The sequence below is a fragment of the Phyllobates terribilis genome, unplaced genomic scaffold (genome assembly GCF_046119375.1).
Source record: "Phyllobates terribilis strain yellow unplaced genomic scaffold, ASM4611937v1 Scaffold_3__8_contigs__length_932513732, whole genome shotgun sequence".
Taxonomy (NCBI): Eukaryota; Metazoa; Chordata; class Amphibia; order Anura; family Dendrobatidae; genus Phyllobates; species Phyllobates terribilis.
The window spans coordinates 432,644,450-432,660,461 of NW_027362763.1; the positions used below are offsets into that span (position 1 = coordinate 432,644,450).

General features: G+C 41.5%; 1 protein-coding gene across 1 annotated transcript in view; it reads right to left on the reverse strand.

Moving 5' to 3' along the window:
- The window catches only part of UBE2J1 (ubiquitin conjugating enzyme E2 J1), a 46,493-nt gene that overhangs the window by 4,143 nt on the left and 26,338 nt on the right, over positions 1-16,012 (reverse strand). The window contains exon 7 of the mRNA XM_073675698.1: positions 11,513-11,608. Coding sequence (XP_073531799.1) covers positions 11,513-11,608 — 96 coding nt within the window. The remainder of the gene's footprint in view (positions 1-11,512; positions 11,609-16,012) is intronic.

The window sequence follows — 16,012 nt, forward strand, 5'->3', positions numbered from 1 at the left end:
AATCCATACCGGAGGATGAATCGGAATCCGAATTGCAGGAACATGTATTTGATTCTGACAGTGATGAAGATTTCATTCCTCAGAACATATCAAGTGAATCTGAAGACTCAGAAGGAACAAATCCAGAAGGTAAGTAGTTATGTGTATTTATTTGTTCTTCCACACACTGAGTTAGGGCCTGTGTACACTAGCAGAATTCTGGCTGAATAGCCATCTGGATATACTTGCCGCAATACAGGCCGTACCTGCCCGCTCATGCCTGAAGCTCCGCTCCGAACCCCGGGCTGGAGCCGCTGTCAGGGACAGAGCAGCGCTTGCTTACGCGCGAGCACGGCTCCGTCCCAGACAGCGGCTCCAGCCCGGGGTTCGGAGCGGAGCTTCAGGTATGAAACTCCGCTCTGTACCTGAGCGGGCAGGTACGGGCCGGATTGTGGTGAGAATATCCGGTCGGATATTCCGCCGCTAATCCAGCCAGTGTGCACGGACCCTTACAAAACAAAAATTCTAAATATTCATCAACTTTTTTACAGATATTCCAAGCACATCAACTGGGGATCGGGCTCATGCAGTTATGTTGCCTCGTGACCATCCTCCTGGTCGTGGACAGAAAAAATCAGCAAAACGTCCCAGAAATGAAAGAACAACAGATAACGATGGCGGCGAAGGTAATGCAACAACAAACACCAGAGAAGGCGAATCTGAAGGAATACTAGTTTCAGCGGATGGTATTCAATGGAAACCTGTTGAAATTGGAGAACACTTGCCTGGTAGGCGTGACAGCCAAAATATTCTTCGAGAAGCACCTGGCCCTACAGGATACGCCAGAAGAAATATCATTATCGATAGTCCTTTGAGCGCATGGCGTTTATTTTTTGATTCATATATATTGACACATATAAAGAACTGTACGCTTGCAGAAGCATGCAGGAACAATAATTTACAGTTTACTCTATCTGATGAGGAGCTAGATGCATTCATTGCGATATTCTATGCTCGTGGAATATCTGGCACGAACCGTCACTCGATTAGCAGTATTTGGTGTAATGACTGGGGAATACCGTTTTGCAAAGCGACAATGTCTAGGGACCGCTTTGTTGAAATTATGAGGTTTCTCAGATTTGATGAGAAATCTACTCGATCGGAGAGACTGCAAACGGACAAGTTTGCTCTATTTTCTACTGTGTGGGACAGGTTTATTGAAAATTGTATTGCGTGTTACAAACCTGGCCCATACATAACGGTGGATGAGCAACTTTTCCCAAGCAAAACTAGGTGTCCATTCACGCAGTACATGCCTTCCAAACCAGATAAATATGGCCACAAATATTGGCTAGCTGTTGATAAGAGGAGCAAATATCTGGCAAATGGCTTCCCTTATCTAGGCAAACATGACACACGCCGTGCTGAGGACCGTTTAGCTGACCATGTGGTAATGAAGTTATTGGACCCGTTTTTGAAAAAAGGTCGCAATGTTACAACCGATAATTATTTTACTTCAGTAAAATTAGCTAAACAGCTAAAAAGCAAAGGAACAACCATCGTGGGAACACTGAACAAGATAAGGCGAGAAGTGCCTAAAGAAATAAAATCCATGAAAGAGGAATTGTACAACACTAAAGTGTTTAGAAATGAAGACAATTTTACACTTACAGTATATCAAGGAAAGCCCAACAAAAATGTTGTCATTTTGAGTTCCGTCCATCCAGATGTTGTTGTTGCGTCTGATTCCGCTAAAAAAACTCCAGAAAAGGTAAAGTTTTACAATGAAACAAAATATGGAGTAGATGTAGTGGATCAGATGGCACGAAAATATACCACACGAACATGCACAAGGAGATGGCCTGTTCATGCATTTGAAAATGCCTTAGACTTTGCGGGTATAAATGCATGGATAATATTCAAGGAGATTACCCACCAAAAAATGTCACGCAAGGCATTTTTGCAAACGCTTGTGAGAGAGTTGAGTGGTCCTTATGTCACAGATAGGGAAAAGGGTTCCACGTCCCAAGTTTCTACATGCTCAGAAGTGATGGTTCAAACAAAATTTTGCCAGATCAAAGAAAAGTGCAAGAAAAATAGATCTGTCGGAAATTGTAAGACTTGTGGTAAGTCTTTGTGTGGGCAATGTACTGCCATAAATCAAAGGCAATGCCTAAAATGCGAAACACCAAATGTTTAGAAGGTGAATTCTGCGCCATATTTTCATTTTTATGCTCCTTCACCTACATTTTCTCTGCTTTTTGTTCTTCAGTTGTTGTTTATATGTGTGCACTTGAATAAAAAAAAATGTTTGAAAAACGTCTATTATAATTATTGTTATTTTCTGTAGAAAAATAAGAAAAGCAGAAAAAAAAACAATCAAAAGCATTACTGTTGGATCTCACAATAATAATACATTACAAAAAATATAATTATTAATAAATAACCACAAATGAAACTCTAAAAATAAACGAAAACAAGCAAGGAGTCAAAATGACTCCTTTCAGTAGTTCTAGGCGGGGTCACGAGTCCAGTAGTCCTAGTGTTAATACATGTGAGGAATGCCTAAGAAATAGACATTCCTCCCATGTAGTAAAACTGTCAAACAGTCGCAAATCATGCGCATGGAGTGACTCAAACATAACACCCGAGCACGCTGAAGATACTGGGCGAGCACGTTCACTGAAAGGGTTAACAGAACACGCTCACTCATCACTAGTCTTAATGGCAGGGGATCATGGTACTCTGTGCACTGTAGGAAAGCAGCAGTACACTTCTATTGTTCATCTGCTACGTCCCTTGTGCCAAGAGGACTCTGCTTGTGCTTTCTGCAAGCTTCTAAGAACACTACAAAAGACAAAGCCGGGAGCTTTAATCATTGCACTCATTGTGTGAAGGTGCAGTTGGAGGGTATTCCCCAATTTACCAAGCCTGTAAAATGCGAAGCCTGCCACAACAGATGGTCTGACGTTATTAGACGTGTTTTTGTCTATACCAATCCCCGGGCCCACCACCGCTAAAATAAACAAATAAATAAATAAAGTGCGGCTTATCTAGGATTTCAGCACAATTTGTCACTGAATTTAGATTGCATTTATAAAAGTCTGGTAGCAGCTGCCTTGGCTCAGGACCAGACTCCATGCACTCCCATAATGGATGTGTTATATAAGTACCACAGCCTAAGAGAATTAGGCAAATGACAAATTAATACTTTCAATTATAAAAGCAGTATTATATAAACCGGAGGCTTTCAACAAATTTCAGATTTCGGAAAAAATAAATGAAAGCCTGTATTTACCTCCGTGCTAGTAGTGTGTGAAACGTCAATCGAGTTAATAAAGTAATAGTGTTAATCAATCACATTTATAGAACTGATATCGAACAGCCTGTTTCCACTCTTCTCTGTGAGTGGCTTTGGCACTTTCCATTTTTTTCACAAAGATTCCTTTTTTTAGCATGTTAATAGCATTTTTAGTTGCATGAACTTAAAGAAATATTTTACATTTTATTAAACATTAGATAAAGGTAGATATTATTGCTTGTATGATGGCTGTATATTTTGAAGGCACTTTTTTCCTTATTTACATACATGTATTTTTGGATAAAATTTATTTTTGAATTGGGTATCAAAAATATTGCACCATTTGCCATCTATATCCTCCCTTTGTGTTGCGCCATCTATTGCTGGCTGCAGAATGGGTTAACTGAATCAGTCATTGAGCTCATTCTGATGGTCCAATATGAGAGTTATCGGTCTTTTTCTGATCTTCTCTTAGCAGATTTATAAGCAAGAACCACATACAAGATGAATGTGCAGGTAAACTTGTAAAAGCCAAATGGTCAAAAAAAATTAAGAAAGCGATTTGCAAAGATTATTTTTAGTGCCAAATACATGCATTTAAGTTATAAAGAGAAAAAAAAGGAATTGTCCACAGAGATGGACAACACTAAGGAAGATTGGGGACATCCCTGCCTAGTGCGACTACAGAGATCTAATGGCAGGAAAGTAACCCCACCTAAGGTAACTCACCTACGTTAAGTTGGCGCAATGGGGTCATTGTACCACTTCCAATTCGGCTGGACTCTGGGCAGCAGAGGTAAAGGAAGCTAATAGACAGCACTTCATGGGACGTCAAATGGGAGGCAAGTGATTTATTTTTGATTGGTGGGGTCCAATAGAAAGTTGTATTTTTGAGAGGGAAGGGGGTACTTAGGGGTTGGGAACAGTGGTTAATTATATTTAAAGGGGCACATGGGTTAATTATACTGTATATATTTAGAAATGGTTATGAGAAAAAATAAGTACACCCTGTTTGAATTCTATGATTTTATGAGGGAGGACATAATAAAATAAAAATATTGTCCTTACAAGGTCTTAAAATTAGGTAAATACAACTTCAAACAGGAGAAAAACATCATCAATGAGCTGAGAGAAGCAATTGTTGCTGCCCACCTATCTGGGAATTGTTATAAAGGCCATTTCCATTCAATTTGGAGGCCATTATTCTATAGTAAAAAAAACATAAATAAGGGAAAATATTCAATACAGTTGAAAATCTTCCCAAGAAGCTTACCCAAGGTCAAACCATGCAATGCTCAGAGAAATTACTAAAAACCTAAGAGCTAGAACTCGGACTCTACAGGCCTCAGTTAGCATGCTAAATGTTCAAGTTCACAGAGGTACAATTAGAAAAAAAAATCTGAACAAGCATGGCCTGTTTACGAGGATTTTCAGGAGAAAACCTCCTCTTCTAAAAACAATGAGGCTGTATAGCTAAAGTTTGCAAAGTGGCATCTCAACAAACCATAAAGCTTCTGTGACTGTTATTTAATCCCTTCACAATCGATGACGTATATTTAGTCATCGGCCGTGTCCTTGCCTTTGATTCGGTTTCCGGCGCTGAGCCTGCATCTTTCTCCGCATTTGATGGCTGATTTAATCAGCCATCAAGTGTCTCTAACAGCTGCGGGTGGATCCGAGATGCACCCGTGGCAGTTAACAAGTTAAATGCCTCAATCACCGACAACGGCATTTAACAAGCGTCACAAGTTCCGCCCATCATGACAGCCAGGGGTCTCATGGCCTGCGTTCATAGGAGATCATGATTTTTGCTATACATAGCAGCAAATTAATCTGATCGGTAACGAGAAAAATAAAAAATGCCAGAATTATGTTTTTTTTGGTCGCCACAACATTGCAATAAGAGGCAATCAAAACATTATATCTACCCAAAAATGGTATCAATAAAAACGTCAGCTCGGGGCGCAAAACATAAGCCCTCACCCAGCCCCAGATCAGAAAAAATAAGAACGTTACAGGTCTCGGAGAATGGCGACAAGCGCAAAAACTTTTTTTCACCACTTAAAGCGCACCTGTCAGCAGGATTGTGCTCAGCAAACCACATACACTGTCAGGTGGGCGACATTACACTGATTAATATGATACCTTGGATGATGAAATCCGTCCTGTGATTCTTGTGTAATCTTTACTTTCAGTTTGGGGATAATGATATGCTTGTGCTCCGGGGCGGCCTGTGGGGGAGCGCTCTATCTGGTGCTCTGCTTACATATTCATCTGTATGCTCTAATGACAGCTCACTGTGCCTTCCCTGACCTGCCTCCTATTTTACCTAGCCCAGCACTACTACAGTAGATGCATTATGTAAAACAGGAGGCAGGTCAGTGAACAATCACTGAGGGGTCATAAGAGCATACAGATGAATATGTAAGCATTATCTCAAAACTGAAAGAAAAGATTACACAAGAACCACAGGACGGATTTCATCAACCAAGGCATTATTTTAATCAGTGTAATGTTTCACAACCCTGGGATTTTCCGTTTTTGCACTTTCGTTTTTTGCTCCCCTTGTTCCCAGAGCGATAGCGTTTTTATTTTTTCGGACAATATGGCCGTGTGAGGGCTTATTTTTTGCGGGATGAGTTGTACTTTTGAACGACATTACTGGTTTTACCATATCGTGTACGGGAAAAAGGGAAAAAAAATCCAAGTGCGGTGAAATTGCAAAAACAATGCAATACCACAGATTTTTTTTTTACCACGTTCACTGAATGCTAAAACTGACCTGCCATTCTTATTCTCCAGGTCATTACGAGTTTGTAGACACCAAACATGTATAGGTTCTTTTTTATTTAAGTGGTGAAAACAAATTCCAAAGTTTGCTTAAAAAAATGGTGCCACTTTCCAAGACCGGTAGGGTCTCCATTTTTCGCGATCTGGGGCCGGGTGAGGGCTTATTTTTTGCACGCCGAGCTGAAGTTTTTATTGATACCATTTTGGGGTAGATTCGATGTTTTGATCGCCCGTTATTGCATTTTATTGCAATTTTGCGGCAACTAAAAAACGTAATTCTAGCGTTTAAAATTTTTTTCTCGTTACGCCGTTTACCGATCAGATTAATTCTTTTTTTATATTGATAGATCGGGCGATTCTGAGCACGACGACACCAAATATGTGTATGTGAGTTTTTTATTATTTTATTTTGAATGGGGCGAAAGGGGGGTGATTTAAACCTTTATATTTTTTTAATACCATTTTTTTTTCACTTTTTGCTTGCTTCTATAGTCTCCATAGGAGACTAGAAGCAGCACTTGTCTGATCGCCTCTGTTACATAGAGGTGATCAGCAGATCACCTCTATGTAACAAAAATGCTCCTGTGCTTTGAGCGCCGACCACTAGGTGGTGCTCATTGCGATCAGCTCATGACAACCACTGGGGTCTGCTGCAGACCCAGGGTTGTCATGACCACCCATCGGTGACCCACGATCACGTGACGGGGTCATCGATGGGCGGGGTAAGTGACGCGCTTTCGGCGCAGCGATGTTAAATGCCGCTGTCAGAGATTGACAGCGGCATTTAACATGTTAACAGCCGTGGGTGGATCGCGATTCCACCCGCGGCTGGTGGGGGCACATGTCAGCTGTAATAATCAGCTGACATGTGCCCGGTTCAGTGTGGGCTCAGCGCCGGAGCCCGCGCTGAACTGGGGGTTACAGCCTGGTGCGTACTAATTCGTCCCAAGCTGTAAAGGGGTTAAATCAAAAATAAACTATACATGTTTGGTATCGGCATACTCGTACTGACCTAGGAAATCATAATACCAGGTCAGTTTTAGCATTTAGTGAACATGTTAAAAAAAAAAAAAAATTGCGTTATTGCAATTTTTTTTGCAATTTAACTGTACTAGGAATTTTTTGTTTTGTTTTCCAGTAGACTATATGATAAAAATCAATAGTGTCATTCAAAAGTAAAACTTGACTCACAAAAAACAAGCCCTCATACGGCCACATTGACGCAAAAATAAAAAAGTTATGGCTCTTTGAATAAGGGAAGGAAAAAACAAAAAAAAATGGAAAATTGCCTGGGGGGTGAAGGAATTTAAAAAAAAAACACCAAAAGTGGAGATGTTTGGCCATAATACCCAATTATTATTAACATTTATTTTTTTAAAGTCCTGAAATCTTGCAGTTTTCACTGTGATCACTGGGCCTTATAATTTACTGACATTACTCGGTAGAGCACACCAGAAATGATCTTTAACCCCTTAAGGATGGGGCCAATTATGTCCTTAATGACCGGGACAAATGTTACAATTCTGACCAGTGTCACTTTATGAGATAACTCTGGAACACTTAGACGGATCCCCCTGATTCTGATATTGTTTTTTCGAGACATTTTGTACTTCATGATTGTGGTAACATTTCTTCGATAAGACTTGCGTTTACTTATGAAAAAAAATGAAAATTTGGAGAAAATATCGCAATTTTCAAACTTTGAATTTTCATGCCCTTAAATCAGAGAGATATGTCATACAAAATAGTTAATAAATAACATTTCCCACATGTCTATTTTACATCAGCACAATTTTGGAACCAAAAATTCTTTTTGTTCGGAAGTTAGAAGGGTTAAAAGTTGACCAGTGATTTCTCATTTTTCCACCAAAATTTACAAAACCATTTTTTTAGAGACCACATCACATTTGAAATGACTTTGGGGTCTATATGACAGAAAATACCCAAAAGTGACACCATTCTAAAAGACCGCACCCCTCAAGGTGTTTAAAACCAAATGCAAGAAGTTTATTAACCCTTCAAATGCTTCGCAGGAACTGAAGCAACGTGGAAGGAAAAAGTGAACATTTAACTTTTTTTTCACAAAATGTTCACTTCAGACCCAATTTTTTTATTTTCACAAGGGTAACGAGAGAAAATGGACCCCAAAATTTCTGAGCACGCCGATATCCCATATGTGGAAAAAAAACACTGTTTGAGCACACGGCAGGGCTCGGAAGGCAAGGAGTGCCATTTGACTTTTTGAATGTAAAATTTGCTTGAATAATTAGCGGACGCCATGTCGCGTTTGGAAAATACCCTGATGTGCCTAAACAGTGGAAACCCCCCACAAGTGACACCATTTTGGAAACTAGACCCCTCATGGAACTTATCTAGATGTGTGGTGAGCACCCTGAACAGCCAGTTGCTTCACAGAAGTTTATAACATTGAGCCGTAAAAATAAAATTTTCACATTTTTCCCACAAAAATGTTTTTCAGCCCCCAGATTTATATGGGCTTTTTTTAGGTTTTGTTGCGATCACACAGTAAAAATGCTTTCTTTTACAAAAAGTAGTTATTTTCGTCGCCATATTCTGAGAGCTGTAACTTTTTTATTTTTTGGTGAACAGAGCTGTATGAGGGCTTATATTTTGCAGGACAAGTTGCAGATTTTTTGTGTACCATAGTAATTTTTGATCGCTTTTTATTCAGATTTTTCTACACAGAATGAACAAAAACTAGCAATTCAGTTATTGTTTTTATTTTTTGCGCCGTTCGGTAAAAGTGATATGACAGATTTGTTCGGCATGTCGGTGCGATTACAGCGATACTAGATTTATATATTTTTTTTATGCTTTGCTATTTTTACAGACTAAAAATAGTATTTTTCAAAAAAGAATTTGATTTTGCATCGTCGCATCCTGAGAGCTGTAACTTTTTATTTTTTTGCCGAATGAGCCATATTAAGGCTCGTTTTTTGCGGAACGGTTTGGCATTTTTATTTATGTAATTTTTCTTTATGTAAGACTTTTTGATCGCTTTTTATTCACTTTTTTGTGAGTCAGTATGATGAAAGTGTCATTTTGGGCGTTTTTTTTTTACGGCATTCGCCAAACGGACTAAATAACGAGACAGTTTTATAGAGCGGGTTTTTCCGGACACGGCAATAACAATTTTGCGTACAATTTTTCGTTTATTTTTGTTTTATCACAAACGCTGCGTTTTGAGCGGTGAAACGGATTTTAGTGATTTCTGTGAGCTTTCTGGGTGTGTTTTTTTTTATTTATTTTTTTTATTTTCTTCTACACATTTTAACTTTTTTATTAAGTCCCACTGTGGGACATGCATAATTTTCACTTTTATAGCTGGTCTCATACACTGCAGTACCTCTGTACTGCAGTGCATGAGACCTGTCAGTGAGTCATGTTTGACTCACTGACATCACATGATCTCAGGGTACCATGGTAACCATCGGGACCCGCAATTCTCATTGCGGGGGGTCCGATGGTTACTAAGGGGGTCGCAAAACCCCCTGGTAAGCACTTAAATACCGTTGTCACAATTGACAGCGGCATTTAAGGGGTTAATTGGCCCCGATCGGCACCGAGATCGGCCGGGGCTGATGCCGAAGGGTGTCAGCAGTCGCACACAGCTAACAGCCGCAGGAATCGCCGCCACCGCATTTTAACTGCGCTGTGGAATAAGTACCCTTAATGACCGCCGTAAAAATGCGTTACAGCGGTCGTTAAGGGGTTATAGAAAAAAAAAAAAAAATATATATATATATATATATTTTTTTTAAACCCATCTATAACAAGGGGTCGAAATATTGCACTTTATGTCCTAAATATTGACAGAGCGATCGTGGATGCTGTGAATACTTAATTTCACTCCTTTCGACGATAGTGGATGCAGTGTAAAAAAAATGGTTGCAAAAGTGCAAGTTAACTGTCAGCCCTAAAATGACAGGTTTTACATGGCCCCCTGACACATTTGTATATTGATACATTTCCTGAGAGAACAACAGAGGTTTGGACCATCTGCTGGACAATACAAGAGTATACTAAAAAAAACATGTTGTGAAAGCTGGCTTCTCCGCTTTAATTGTATATAACCAGATTTACAGTAATTTAAAAAAAAAAAAAAACTTAAGTGAAACTGAGGCTGTGCGCCCACTATGCGTTATTTAAGTGTTTCCGCAGTGGCAATTCCGCTGCAGAAACGCTTAAAAAACGCTTGGTAGAAGGTCTGCTATGTTCCCCAATGATAATCCGCATGTGCTGTGCACATGCTGCGGAAATTTCCGCTGCGGATTATCATTACGGAAAAATCCGCAGCACTACCAATTATTTTGCAGAAGCGCTGCGTTTTCGCTGCCATTGACTTGCATTGGACCGCATGACATCCGCATCACTGCATCTGCACATGCGGATATCATGTGGTTCAATGTGCGGATACCATAGTACCTGTAAAAAAAAGAATAAAATAAAAAATAAATATTATACTTACCTTCAGATGGGCCCCGGTGTCCTTCTCTGATCCGTCCTGGCTTGCCGGCAGCTCGCGGTGGACTAAAGGGACCTGCGGCGACGTCATTTAGTCATGTGACAGGTCACGCGACCGCTGACGTCGGCGGTCGTGTGACCCATTACATGACTAAATGACGTAATGGCAGGTCCCTTTAGTCCACCGCGAGCTGCCGGCAAGCCAGGACGGATGGAAGAAGGACACCGGGGCCCATCTGAAGGTAAGTATAATATTTATTTTTTTTAATTCTTTACGGTCACACTATATAAATCCATGCCGTTTGCATGGATTTATATAGTGTGACCAAGTTGTCAAGCACTTTCCAAGTGATGCTAAAATCTCTTGGAAAGCGCTTGACAACAGGCATGCGGAAATGCATGTGAAGAACGCTTCACATCAGCTTGTCCCTGGCAGGAAAAGCGCATGTACAATCCGCATGTACAATCCGCATGTACAATCCGCATGCGTTTTTTCTGCCAGGGAGATGCAGAAACACTCAGGAAAAATCCAGAGGATTTCTGCATCGTGGGTACATAGCCTAAGAGTATAAAATATTCTGGTTTCATACAGATTCATAAATATCATAGTGCAATTTATTTTTTTTACTCAGACTATCCACACGTACGTCTGCAAATTTGTTTCTCTGTTACTCTCTAGGAAAATATAAACAGAAACCATAGAGAGGACAGATCTGTGAGGTAACAGATGAAAATGACACAAGAACGACCATAGTGACCATCTTGGGGTCCTTTTTATTTCCGTTATAGTGTCATTCTCTGCATGAAGTCTCTTTCCCTATCATACAGCGGTACTGAGAAACAGGTTTGAAAAATGCAGACGAGAACAGAGCCTTACACAGCGTAAAAAAAAAAAAGAATCCACACGTTAACCTTGAATATCTTAAAATCTGTACATAAGAAGAAAACTAAACTTACCTGAGGAGTTGTGGAAGTAGTTTGGTCGGGTTCTGGTGACTTCTGCAGATGCTTGTCTTCTACTTTTTGAGAACTTCCAGGAGGATTTACTTGAGCCTGATAGTAAAACCAACATGTCAAACTTTCAAACTTCCACGTACAAGAGTAAATATTGTATTTTTCGGACTACAAGACGCACTTTTTTCCTCCAAAATTTGGAGGAAAGTGTGGGGTGTGTCTTATAGTCCGAATACTATATACATGGCTGTGAGTGGTGGTGGGTGTGGGGGAGCGGCAGCAGGGGATCAGCGGGCACAGGAGGCAGCAGCTGCCTGCTGCAGCTTATGCTGTGCCCGCTACTAAAGAAAATGAATATTCCCTGCTCCCCACGCCCATGGGCGTGGAGAGCAATGAATATTCATTTTTCTTAATAGCCGTCACACTGGAGCCGCAGCAGCTCCTGCTGCTGCTCTGCGGTCCGTGTGCCCGCTATTAAAGCTCATGAATATTCCCTACAACCCACTCCCAGCCGGAGCAGCGCTGCAGTACAGTGTGGCGGCTATTGAACAGACTGAATGGTCACTGCTCCCCACGCACAGAGTCCCGGCGTGGGGAGCAGTGATTATTCCAGCACAGCGTCTCACACTGTGTGAGGGCGCATGGCAAGGACACCATGCGCGCCCTGCCATGCGCGGCTCACACAGTGAGTGTCGGCAGCAGAGGGGGACAGCGCTGGAGGAGAGAGGAGGTAAGTATGATTGTTTATTTTTTTTGTAGGCAGCGTGATGGGGGCTCAAGGGGTGCCGTGCACGCCGGCATGGGGGCTCAAGGGGTGCCGTGCACGCCGGGATGGGGGCTCAAGGGGTGCCGTGCACGCCGGGATGGGGGCTCAAGGGGTGCCGTGCACGCCGGGATGGGGGCTCAAGGGGTGCCGTGCACGCCGGGATGGGGGCTCAAGGGGTGCCGTGCACGCCGGGATGGGGGATCAAGGGGTGCCGTGCACGCCGGGATGGGGGATCAAGGGGTGCCATGCACACCGGGATGGGGGATCAAGGGGTGCCATGCACACCGGGATGGGGGATCAAGGGGTGCCATGCACACCGGGATGGGGGATCAAGGGGTGCCATGCATACCGGGATGGGGGATCAAGGGGTGTTATGCATACCAGGATGGGATGGGGGCCACTTATACCAGGAAGGAGGGGCCATACATACCAAGATGGAGGATATTAACAGAATTGGGGGACATTACCCCAATACCAGTGTCAGCAGCAGACCCCCTCCCCCATAACAGGGCATCATGACCACATTTTTTGCTTAATTTTTTTTTCCTATTTTCCTCCTTTAAAACCTAGGTGCGTCTTATGGTCCGTTGCATCTTATAGTCCGAAAAATACGGTAGATACTATTGGATCAATAAATCAAGACTGGAGTCAGACACGCCTGATTCATGAAGAGGTGTAGGCCTCTTCATGAAGTGTACACCTCTGTGTGCTGAAGTAAGATTTGTGGCTTAGCGAATGCTATAGCTCATCATGAATTTGACGAGTCACAGTCCCCACGCCAATCTTGTCCCAGCTTCCCCCACTTTGTAGGAGCTGGGCAAAACTGATGAGAATGACAAAAGTCAAATCATTTTAGTGCAGCCACCTGTTGCGCCAAAATTATGTGACTTTTCAAAGCCAGAATACTCGTGAAAAAGCTTAAACGGATTGAGCCCTAGGTGAACATAACAGAGTTGGTCTAGTACATGTGCCCTGCAAGTATGTACCAATGAAAGCAGAAAGAGAGAGGAAAATCTTCTACAGCGCGAGCTCGATCATGGCCTGTGATGTGCGGTGAATCCGCCAACACAGCCCGGTCAATTAGGGTGAGTGGCCGCAGTCTGCGCGAGACTGGGTGACGTCTCCGTGACGCAACCTCAACTGCCAGAGTCCGGAAGTTGAAGTGACATCCGAGGATATCAGCAGCAGCTGCAGCCGGGGTCATGTGATTGGCACTGAGCGAGCAGAGATAGCGCTGCTGACAAGCAAATATAAAAAAAGAATGTATTTGAAAAACCACTTATTTCTGTGGTTTAAATTGATGTGCACAATAAAGATTGTAGTGGACTGTGGAATGCTAGAGCTAATACCGGGCTGAATAGAGAAATTGTATGTACCTATCAGTGTGGAAGTTGCAAGGCATGTAAGTGTATCAACAAAAGACCTTCTCAAGCGCCTCTATGAACCAAGTCTTTCACAGTCGCGAATTTGCAAATTGCAAAACGCAAGGAGTGATCTATATGGCAACTTGCCAATGTCCGAAAAACTATATTGGCAAGACCAAAAGAGAGCTAAGGAGGAGGATTCTGGAGCATATTGGATACATCAGGCGCAAGGAAGACACCGCGTTATCCAGACATATCCTTGGGAAACACACTGGAAACCCTTATGATTTACGTTTTCAAACAATAGACGTAGTACGTACCCCATTGAGAGGAGGCAACTGGGATCAGTTATGGTTTCAAAAAGAGTGTCGGTGGATCTACAAAATGAGATCTTGTAGTCCACAATGATTAAATGAAACTTTGTCCTTCTCCTGTTTCATTGACTCTTAATATACCCAATAGAAATCGTGTTGATTTTGAAGAAAATCCGTAGTCTACGCAAGTCATTACTATTATTTTTTAGAGCCTAGCCATGTCCTCCATAATGAACATTACTTCAGATTAGTATTACACAGGCACATCAGTTTGAGAAAAATTGGATTTTTTCATTTCCCGTTCACCGTTGATTACCATTTTTTGGTATTTTTTTCTCCATATGTATTTATTCATCTGTAATAACTCTCCAGCAGACACTAAAAATTGTATTTGGATATGGTGATAATTATATCAAATAATATCTATATTAATTTTTATCTAAATAACGTTCCTATTATGGTCAGTTGACATGATATGATTAAGTTTGTATATTGATGAAAGATCAGATAATAGATATTGCTTCATTAATTGAGGAGATAGTTGTCATCACTTTCATGATTCATTCTTTATAAGATGTTCCATCATGAACATGACTATGCTGGCAATATTAACATATGATATTAATTCAACATATGGTAAAGAATATGGAGAAAAATATACGTTGAGAATATCTTTGTATGGATATGAGATGTTATTAGTGCCAATGACAGTTTTAGAAACTGATTTAGAATGAATAAACCTTCAACATACATCGGTGAAAGGAAGTGTCTATTATATGAAGCAATGCAGCAAGGATAGATATGGGTGTATTATTAACCTCCTCTATACAAAGGATGATCGAGAGGAGGTGCTTCCTAATGGAAGGTTCCTGCTCCACGGACACATTCCTATTGGAGGTAACAAACGAGCCTCCAGGTTACGTGTCTTATGTTGTTTGGTATAACGCAAATTAGAGCACACTCCCCGGCATACTGATTGGTTAAGAAAGAATTGAGGGAGTGAATGAGGGGGGATCTTTCCTTCTACAAAGATGTGCTAGTTTGGCTGCCAAACACGGCCGGCAACCCTGCCAATACGTTTATCAGTTAAAACATGTTACCTGACTATTGAATACCTTAGAAAGACTGCTAGCCCCTGATGATCATAGCAGTTAAAAAGCTAGATGATGAAACGCGTAGGGCTGTAAATTACAAGTGTTATACATGTAAGGTGATTTATTCAGGCTGGATAAGGTACACCGCAGCAGCGGAGACACACAATCATAGTGTCTCAGCGCAGCTGCAATCTATTAGAGGAGCTAAAGTGTGCCTCACCCGGCATTTTGGGTTATCCTCAGACCTCTGAGGGCTGATTAATGGTGTAGTTTAGGGCACATAGGGTCAGTACCTAGGCTGTGATAACAGACCGCAGCAGCTAAAATAAACATCTGTAGCTGCTCAGTATATTTGTAGTTTATCCCGCTCAATCTGGGTGCTGTACTCTTGTGAAGTATCTACTACACAGAATACCTAAATCAGATACCATGTGTAACCAGTGTGGAATTATCAAATCTATGCATGGTGTTTAAGAGTATTGATATAACTTCATACTGTATTTGTGCCTAATTACACGAAGACTCTAGTCCAGGGATATAAGGGTCTTTAGTCTGTTTATTATTCTATTTATCATAACTAATGTATTGCAAAAAAATGTAATTTATTTAATAAAAGTTACATTTTAGTTTTTTCTACTCTAAGGCTGAGTTCACACGATGCGTATTTCATGCGTTTCCGCGGCGTTTTTGCAGTTGCGTAAACGCCGCGGAAACGTATGAAAAACGCATGGTAGAAGGGAAGCAATGTTCCCCAATGGAAATCCGCATGTGCTGTGCCCATGATGCGGATTTTTCCGCAGCGTTAACGCTGCGGTCAAAAATCCGCAGCATGTCAATTAATTTTGCGGAAACGCGGCGATTTCGCCGCCATTGACTTGCATTAGAACGCGCCAATTCCGCAAGACAGCATTTGTACTTGCGTTATTGGCGCGTTCTAATATGCGGATGGTACCCGGGTGTGGAGG